This window comes from Oncorhynchus clarkii, chromosome 9 (genome assembly GCF_045791955.1).
Source record: "Oncorhynchus clarkii lewisi isolate Uvic-CL-2024 chromosome 9, UVic_Ocla_1.0, whole genome shotgun sequence".
Taxonomy (NCBI): Eukaryota; Metazoa; Chordata; class Actinopteri; order Salmoniformes; family Salmonidae; genus Oncorhynchus; species Oncorhynchus clarkii.
The window spans coordinates 14,735,684-14,746,112 of record NC_092155.1 but is presented as its reverse complement, the minus strand read 5'-3'; the positions used below and the strand labels follow the sequence as shown (position 1 = coordinate 14,746,112).

Below are 10,429 nucleotides of genomic sequence, written 5' to 3'. Positions count from 1 at the left end.
ATAGGACAACAATCAGTCGTATATTGCACAAATCTGGCCTTTATGGAAGAGTGGCAAGAAGAAAGCCATTTCTTAAAGATATCCATAAAAAGTGTTGTTTAAAGTTTGCCACAAGCCACCTGGGAGACACACCAAACATGTGGAAGAAGGTGCTCTGGTCAGATGAAACCAAAATTGAACTTTTTGGCAACAATGCAAAATGTTATGTTTGGCGTAAAAGCAACACAGCTGAACACACCATCCCCACTGTCAAACATGGTGGTGGCAGCATCATGGCTTGGGCCTGCTTTTCTTCAGCAGGGACAGGGAAGATGGTTAAAATTGATGGGAAGATGGATGGAGCCAAATACAGGACCATTCTGGAAGAAAACCTGATGGAGTGCAAAAGACCTGAGACTGGGACGGAGATTTGTCTTCCAACAAGACAATGATCCAAAACATAAAGCAAAATCTACAATGGAATGGTTCAAAAATAAACATATCCAGGTGTTAGAATGGCCAAGTCAAAGTCCAGACCTGAATCCAATCGAGAATCTGTGGAAAGAACTGAAAACTGCTGTTCACAAATGCTCTCCATCCAACCTCACTGAGCTCGAGCTGTTTTGCAAGGAGGAATGGGAAAAAATGTCAGTCTCTCGATGTGCAAAACTGATAGAGACATACCCCAAGCGACTTACAGCTGTAATCGCAGCAAAAGGTGGCGCTACAAAGTATTAACTTAAGGGGGCTGAATAATTTTGCACGCCCAATTTTTCTGTTTTTGATTTGTTAAAAAAGTTTGAAATATCCAATAAATGTCGTTCCACTTCATGATTGTGTCCCACTTGTTGTTGATTCTTCACAAAAAAAATACAGTTTTATATCTTTATGTTTGAAGCCTGAAATGTGGCAAAAGGTCGCAAAGTTCAAGGGGGCCGAATACTTTCGCAAGGCACTGTATATATGTGTGTGTTAGCAGATGTGCAGAAACAGGCTCAGGGAACAGAGTTGTAAAAAGTAATTTAGTTTGTTTGTGTAGATCAAGGTAGTTCCTCCCTGCCCTTCTCACACTGCTAAATGTCTGCCAATCGTAAACACAGGTCACATACTGTGGTCGCACATAAAAGGCTCATGAATCTGTATGCTCAGATTCATGAATAAGTCTCACAAGACAAGGTTGTGTCAGTAAAAAGATACTGCCATATAATAATGAAAAAACACCTCCACTTCGCTGATCCTCAACACTGGGGCCCCACAATGATGTGCGCTCAGCCCCCTCCTGTACTACCTCTTCACCCATGACTGGGTGGCAACGCACGCCTCCAACTCAATCATCAGGTTTGCAGACGACAGTAGGTCTGATCATCAACAATGACAAGACAGCCTACAGCTTGCTCATGTTTCTTGGCCCAAGCAAGTCTCTTCTTCTATTGGTGTCCTTTAGTTGTTGTTTCTTTGCATCAATTTGACCACATCTCTAGTTTAATCTGACAGATTTTTATGGGGATTTTTTTATTATGCTAATTAGATTTTCACGGTGGCGCAGACATCAACCTGAGGTGGTTAAGATTCACGAACACACATGCTCAAGAATTGCAGAGCGCCAAATTGAAATTAAATTAATAAAAATATTTAATTTTCATGAAATCACAAGGGCAATATACCAAAACACAGTTTAGCTTGTTGTTAATCCACCTGGCATGTCAGATTTCAAAAAAGATTTACAGCGAAAGCAAACCAAGCGTTTTTGTGAAGACATCTCTCTCAGCAGACAAAACATTACAAACAGCTAGCAGCAAAGTAGATTGGTCACGAAAGTCAGAAAAGCAATAAAATGAATCGCTTACCTTTGTTGATCTTCGGATGTTTGCACTCAGATTATTTTTATATCCAAAAACCTCCATTTGGTTGGCGCGTTTTGTTTAGTAATCCACAGGCTCGTGCAAGTCACGACAGGCAGACGTAAATTCCAAATAGTATCCATAAAGTTCGTAGAAACATGTCAAACGTTTTTTATAATCAATCCTCAAGTTGTTTTTACAATAAATAATTGATAATATTTCAACTGGGCAGTAGCCTTTTCAATAGGAGAGAGAGAGAAAAGGTCTGCTCAAAGCTGCTTGCGCATGCAAAACTCTGGGGACACCTAGCTATCCATCGACGCAATGTGATCATTCTCGCTCATTTTTCAGAATAAAAGCCTGAAACTATGTCTAAAGACTGTTCACACCTTGTGGAAGCTATAGGGAAATGAATCTGGTTGATATCCCTTTAAATGGAGGGAAGGCATGCAATGGAACAGAGAGGTTTCAGGATATCAGCACTTCCTGGTTGGATTTTCCTCAGGTTTTCGCCTGTAATATCAGTTCTGTTATACTCACAGACAACATTTGACAGTTTTGGAAACGTTAGAGTGTTTTCTATCCTAATCTGCCAATAATATGCATATTCTAGCTTCTGGGCCTGAGAAATAGGCAGTTTCATTTGGGTATGTTTTTCATCCAAACATCAAAATACTGTCCCCTAGTCTCAAGAGGTTTTAAAGAAAGGTTAATAAAAAAATAAAAAAATAAATGCACAATCTCAAATCAGTCAAATGTGGAGACCTATGGAGAGAGAATGGAACTGAGAAGAGGTTTGAGGAAAAGCACTGTATTTGAAATGAAGGGATGTGATACAGGTAAACATTACTGGGATGTTTACATGGGAGAGAAGACTCAGTGCAGTGTTGGAGTCACAGGATCCAGAGAACAAAGGTTCAAACATCCAAATGATTCCAGAGAACGCCTACTGGAGCATACGTTTGGAAAACAAAGTATTGAAAGCAGTCTCCTACTGTACTTCCCGCTGAACTCTATCCACTAACACTCCCTCTGAAGCTGGGAGTGTTAGTGGATAGTATTTTTCAATGTTGAGAAGAAATGCCACATCCACTCTTTCACTTTTACATTTACTAAGAAACTCTATCCCTTCTTTGGCCAGTTGTTAGGTTATAAAGAGGAACTCAATATCTCACCCATCTGACAAGCGATACCCTCCTCATGCTGAGAAGTGAACCTGTAAAAGATTGCAGTTGACAGCAAGGCCATAGCATTGTTTGTTCAGTCTTTTGTTACTAATGCATGTGTTTGTGACTTTTTTAGTTACTCTAAAACCCCCAAACTCTTTGTGGTTTTATTAGTACTCTAATACTCCACAACTCTCTGTTTTCATTAGCACTCTAATACCCCCAAACTCTCTGTGGTTTTATTAGTACTCTAATACTCCACAACTCTCTGTTTTCATTAGTACTCTAATACCCCCCAAGCTCTGTGGTTTTATTAGTACTCTAATAACCCCAAACTCTGTGGTTTTATTAGTACTCGAATAACCCCAAACCCTGTGGTTTTATTAGTACTCTAATAACCCAAAACTCTGTGGTTTTATTAGTACTCTTAAAAAACACAAAACTCTATGTGGTTTTATTTAACCATGGGGAAAATAACTGATGGGTAGAGTGCAAGGCGGATTATCTTCCATTGTTTGAGTATTTATTTAGCTTTAGTAATTATCAACTGTGAAGATTGCGTTACTTCAATCTTTTACTTGTTTTATTTCACAGAAACAGATCCTGAGCGATGTGAGATGAAATGTTTTGCCCTTTTTTTGTCTGTAACTGTAAAAATCGACTAAAATCTCTATATTGGTTCTATATATACTCAATATTGTAAAGTTACTAAATATCCCTTGTTACAAAGATGTATAGACAGACTAATGTATTCAGTTTTGTCAAACTCATTTGTCATATTGGTGTTTTTTCATGTTCATATCATACAGTCATAGTTCTTTTAAAAACAAATCATAGAATCACTTTATATCACACACTGATTGAACTAGCATGCTAGAAATGTCTGTAATGAAAAGACGGTCCACCTAGATGTTACACTGAACAACTAACTTCAGGCTTTACAGGGTCAATATATTGAGTCAAAACTCTGGCAATCCAAATCAAATCAAATCAAATCAAATCAAATCAAATTTTATTTGTCACATACACATGGTTAGCAGATGTTAATGCGAGTGTAGCGAAATGCTTGTGCTTCTAGTTCCGACAATGCAGTAATAACAAGTAATCTAACTAACAATTCCAAAACTACTGTCTTGTACACAGTGTAAGGGGATAAAGAATCTGTACATAAGGATATATGAATGAGTGATGGTACAGAGCAGCATAGGCAAGATACAGTAGATGGTATCGGGTACAGTATGTACAAATGAGATGAGTATGTAAACAAAGTGGCATAGTATAGTATAAAGTGGCTAGTGATACATGTATTACATAAGGATACCGTCGATGATATAGAGTACAGTATATACGTATGCGTATGAGATGAATAATGTAGGGTAAGTAACATTTATATAAGGTAGCATTGTTTAAAGTGGCTAGTGATATATTTACATCATTTCCCATCAATTCCCATTATTAAAGTGGCTGGAGTTGAGTCAGTGTCAGTGTGTTGGCAGCAGCCACTCAGTGTTAGTGGTGGCTGTTTAACAGTCTGATGGCCTTGAGATAGAAGCTGTTTTTCAGTCTCTCGGTCCCAGCTTTGATGCACCTGTACTGACCTCGCCTTCTGGATGATAGCGGGGTGAACAGGCAGTGGCTCGGGTGGTTGATGTCCTTGATGATCTTTATGGCCTTCCTGTGACATCGGGTGGTGTAGGTGTCCTGGAGGGCAGGTAGTTTGCCCCCGGTGATGCGTTGTGCAGACCTCACTACCCTCTGGAGAGCCTTACGGTTGAGGGCGGTGCAGTTGCCATACCAGGCGGTGATACAGCCCGCCAGGATGCTCTCGATTGTGGATCTGTAGAAGTTTGTGAGTGCTTTTGGTGACAAGCCGAATTTCTTCAGCCTCCTGAGGTTGAAGAGGCGCTGCTGCGCCTTCTTCACGATGCTGTCTGTGTGAGTGGACCAATTCAGTTTGTCTGTGATGTGTATGCCGAGGAACTTAAAACTTGCTACCCTCTCCACTACTGTTCCATCGATGTGGATAGGGGGGTGTTCCCTCTGCTGTTTCCTGAAGTCCACAATCATCTCCTTAGTTTTGTTGACGTTGAGTGTGAGGTTGTTTTCCTGACACCACACTCCGAGGGCCCTCACCTCCTCCCTGTAGGCCGTCTCATCGTTGTTGGTAATCAAGCCTACCACTGTTGTGTCGTCCGCAAACTTGATGATTGAGTTGGAGGCGTGCGTGGCCACGCAGTCGTGGGTGAACAGGGAGTACAGGAGAGGGCTCAGAACGCAACCTTGTGGGGCCCCAGTGTTGAGGATCAGCGGGGAGGAGATGTTGTTGCCTACCCTCACCACCTGGGGGCGGCCCGTCAGGAAGTCCAGTACCCAGTTGCACAGGGCGGGGTCGAGACCCAGGGTCTCGAGCTTGATGACGAGCTTGGAGGGTACTATGGTGTTGAATGCCGAGCTGTAGTCGATGAACAGCATTCTCACATAGGTATTCCTCTTGTCCAGATGGGTTAGGGCAGTGTGCAGTGTGGTTGAGATTGCATCGTCTGTGGACCTATTTGGGCGGTAAGCAAATTGGAGTGGGTCTAGGGTGTCAGGTAGGGTGGAGGTGATATGGTCCTTGACTAGTCTCTCAAAGCACTTCATGATGACGGATGTGAGTGCTACGGGGCGGTAGTCATTTAGCTCAGTTACCTTAGCTTTCTTGGGAACAGGAACAATGGTGGCCCTCTTGAAGCATGTGGGAACAGCAGACTGGTATAGGGATTGATTGAATATGTCCGTAAACACACCGGCCAGCTGGTCTGCGCATGCTCTGAGGGCGCGGCTGGGGATGCCATCTGGGCCTGCAGCCTTGCGAGGGTTAACACGTTTAAATGTCTTACTCACCTCGGCTGCAGTGAAGGAGAGACCGCATGTTTTCGTTGCAGGCCGTGTCAGTGGCACTGTATTGTCCTCAAAGCGGGCAAAAAAGTTATTTAGTCTGCCTGGGAGCAAGACATCCTGGTCCGTGACTGGGCTGGGTTTCTTCCTGTAGTCCGTGATTGACTGTAGACCCTGCCACATGCCTCTTGTGTCTGAGCCGTTGAATTGAGATTCTACTTTGTCTCTGTACTGGCGCTTAGCTTGTTTGATAGCCTTGCGGAGGGAATAGCTGCACTGTTTGTATTCGGTCATGTTACCAGACACCTTGCCCTGATTAAAAGCAGTGGTTCGCGCTTTCAGTTTCACACGAATGCTGCCATCAATCCAGCTCTCATGCTTGGTCATTGTCAATATAATCAAAGTTTTACGTGATGGATGATTACCAAACTTGTCAAAACAACTACAAACAAGCCAATAGAAGGTCGTTGTTTTTCTCAATCCTAGTCATCAATAGATCTACATCCAGATACCAAATAAGATCTTGTATTTTTCACAAATCAACATTTAATATTTTAAAACAAAATGATTGTTTAATTTCATACACAAAAATCTATTGAAATAATGAACAAATAATATATTAATACAAATAATGGAACACAACGTTAGATGGTTAGATGACAGCAAAGGATCATACAAATTTAGCCACAATTCTGGATATTACTTAACAAAAATATTAACATAGCTTCATACCATGATAAGCTATTGACAGACAGGGAATATGATCAATTATGTTTTTCTATGTTGCTGTGATGGACAAAATTGCGATTGGTTTTGCATCATTGTTCCAGGGTGAGAAAAGTGGCAGGACATCATCCTGATAACTTGGTCCATCAATAAATGAGTAGATGAGTGAACCGTCATCTGCATTAAAGAAAGTCACCTTCTTTTCCTGATAATCCAGATAGATACCAACTTTATCTGGAATACCTTTGTCAAGAACATGTTCTTCATCCTCCATTGCTTTAAGACATTGCCCATTGGAAAGTCTGATTACCCAGAAGCCACCTGTTGGTCTGAAAACCAGTGGCCCCTTCCTGTGAGCCATTGCCTTGGCAACGCCAAGCACCCAGTCATCCTTCTTCACATTCACCTCCCAGTAACTCTTCCATGCACGGCCCATATTGCCCAACACAAAAGGCTCTTCATCAAAACAGTTCTCAATGTTAATGTTTCTCTGCTGTGATTCATCTATCCACTGTAGTGATTTCCCATTTATCTTCAGCTTAGGGTGAGCTGTGTCCACATCCAGAGTAACATCCACTGTGGAGAATGGGAAGACAGATTAAATGACAAAATAATCTCCATTGATTATAAAATTAGGCATGTAGGGCAAATTAAGTATTTTAATTTCATTAAGTATTTAATTGATTTGAAAAACTGATTCTGTTGACAGAGCCCATTACCTTCATGTGAGCGTGCTTGATTTATATCTGGAGAAAGAAAAAAACATTTTTAAGCGTAACAGTGACAAATTCATTGTCTCACATTTCACATGAACATTACTTTGTATTATATAGTATTTACAAGAGACACATTACCGAACTCTGCAGTGTTCTTCCTGGATCTGGCTGATGCATCTACAATTGCAATGATAAACCAGAATAAGGTATGGAACACAAAGTTAATAACTGTGAAAGATACTGTGTAATTACAAAATATATACTGACTTAATACTGATGCGCTTGGGTAAGAGTGTGCACTAGGGTAAGTTGGTGCAACATTGGTGCTTACACAGAATATACACAGCACCAACTGTATTGATGTAATATACTTCACACCTTTCTTAGGAGATGGTTTGAACTGAGTTCCTGTCTGTAAAGGGTTTTCTTGCCTTGCAATTGAGTCATAACCTTCATATCACCAAAACAATAGAATTCTCCTTAAATAATTTTAAATATACAATCTTCATCTGAAATATTTTGACAGACACTGTAACTGCGCATGCTTTCCATCAATTGCATGATTCTGTTGTTTAATGTACTAAAATAGAATCTACCGACTCATGATTGTGTTATTTTGTATTATGATGATGATCCACTAAATTATCCACTAAATTATCCACTAAATGATCCACTAAAAGTATTTGTATTAACAGACTAAAAGCGTACTCTTATCCTTTGTTGAATCCCTGATGATTGGCACTGTATAAAGTAACATGGTGTTGAACAATACATTTATTATTTTGAAAGACAAATACCCATCATAATCTTTTCATGCAGAGAAGAGAAGAAAACAAACTTACTCTGGTCTTCTGTTTTTGAGCCACAACATCCTGTAAAAGAAAGAAAGAGTTGTGTCTTATTTTGATCCAGTGGTATATGTACTATAGTTGTAATGAATATAATAGTCAGGGGTTAATTCATGTATTTAGGGTAATGGTTTAGGTTTGTATCCAAGCAGCTTTACCCATGGTGGTGGTGGCTAATTGGTAACAGCTAACAATTAAATAGTCCTAAGTAGTCCCAGAATAATTCTGTTTTTTCCAATTCTCAGCCACAGCGCCTATAAAGATATTGTCAGCCTCATTTCACGTCCACTAAACCTGATTCACATTGCTAACAAAAACCAAGAGACAAATTTAAAGGAAGCATGATGCCATAAACTTTTATATTGTTACCACAAAAAGAAGTGAAAAAAATGCTTACCTTGACATTTTACTAAGTAGACTGTATCAGAGAGAGAGAGATTTCCAGTTCTTATGGTGATTATTTTTCAGACAGTTATGTTGTGTCTGTCCTGTTTTGTGGTATATCACCACTTATATTTTCAAATGTGATTTATACCAAGTACCCATTTACCAAATTGCTAATGCTAAATGCTGTGGCCATATGAGATCAGAAAAAATGGATAAGGAGACAACATACTGCAGCTCCACTGGTTAATGTGTAAGCAGTCCGTTGTCACCTTCCAGCAAGAATCACATGGGAGGAAACTGGGAGGGTCCAGGTTTTATCAAGACAACACATTGTATGCTATTGGCTTCCTCAGTACTTTATAGGAATACTTCCCCCCATGGCCATTTTAGTTACTGCAAGTTGTATGTATACTCAGTGTGTGCTGTATCATAACACCTATTCATGTGTTGTAGATCTTAGAAAAAAAGTGCTATCTAGGGTTCTACATGGAACCAAAAAGTGTTCTACCTGGAACCAAAAAGGGTTATCATATGGGGATAGCTTAAGAACCCTTTTGGAGCCTTTTTTCTAAGACTGTGTTGTGCCTCTTGGCATTGAGGTAGTAACACACTCTTAGACAGATTTACCAAATGGTTATGCCTGTAGGGAATGTCGCACCTGAAAGTATAAAGGATTTGGCTATTGATGATGAGGCTATTGATTGGAAGGATGTCTGGCAGAATTACCACCTAAGGTGGTAATTGTGGTCTGTAATTATAGTGGTGTAACAACAAATGCTTGTTAACATGCTTGTTACAAATGTGCAAGTTTCCAATTAATTCACCAATGTATTATTTTGGTTTTCCTCAGTTGCATCCGATATAGACATAGATTGTCTTTTTCTCCCGTTTATAGCATTAACAGTCAGAATGGAAATGGACAAAACATGAAGTATTTTAAATACAACATGGGGTCTCATGGTCCCCTTCTGTGTTTTGTTTCATTTCTTGTTAGCATTTTCCCATCCTGGAGTCTGAAACCTTGTGGGATCTACCAAATTGACTTCAGATTCTGAAGATTATCCACGTTTCTCCAATTGTCAAATTTCAAACTGTTTTTTACACCCTGGACTGGGTTGCTCAGCATCGTTACGTTTCTCCAAAAGTTAAATTTAGGCATTCGTTACCAATGGTTAAGGTAAAGGTTTGGGATAGGGTTCCGAAAGTGTTAAAACAAAATAAAGAAAGAAACACTGGTCTACCACTGCCATTGAGCACAAAACCATCCAATCCGGAGTCATGGGACTACGCCCACAGACCCACATCCACAACTCTAGCAAATCCAAAACCTTACTTGATGGTAGAGTGACCATCGGGTCTTGGTCACCTCCCTGACCAAGGCCCTTCTCAGCCACTGTGTTCTTGGGTATCGTCAATGCTGCACAACTTTCTTGTTACCCTTCCCAAAATCTGTGCCTCGACCCAATCTGTCTCAGAGCTCTAAGGACAATGCCTTCGACCTCATGGTTGGTTTTTGCACTGTCAACTGTGGGACCTTATGAAGAAATGTGTGTGCCGTTCCAAGTCATGCCCAATCAATTGAATTTACCACAGGTGGACTCCAATCAAATTGTTTACACTTTTCAAGGATGATCAATGGAAACAGGGATGCACCTGAGCTCAATTTCGAGTCCTCATTGAAAAGGGTCTGAATACTTCTGTACTGTAAATAAGACATTTCTGTTTTTTAGTTTTCAATAATTAGCAAACATTTCTAAAAGCCTGCTGTCGTTATTGGGTATTGTGGGTAGAGTGCTGAGGATATTTTTTTTTCATCCATTTTAGAATAAGGCTGTAACGTAACAAAATTTGGAAAAAGTTAAGGGTTCTGAATTATTTCTGAAGGCAAT

The 10,429-nt window shown here is 40.2% G+C and overlaps 1 protein-coding gene across 1 annotated transcript; it reads right to left on the bottom strand.

The window, feature by feature from the left end:
• Positions 1-6,231: 6,231 nt before the first annotated feature.
• Positions 6,232-8,802, bottom strand: LOC139415946 (butyrophilin subfamily 1 member A1-like). Its single transcript, XM_071164139.1, has 5 exons — positions 8,551-8,802; positions 8,148-8,177; positions 7,444-7,469; positions 7,309-7,335; positions 6,232-7,165 (listed from the first exon to the last, which is right to left on the bottom strand). Exons 1-5 carry the CDS (start codon positions 8,556-8,558, stop codon positions 6,642-6,644), a joined length of 615 nt encoding a protein of 204 aa, XP_071020240.1. The 5' UTR covers positions 8,559-8,802; the 3' UTR covers positions 6,232-6,641.
• Positions 8,803-10,429: the final 1,627 nt, after the last annotated feature.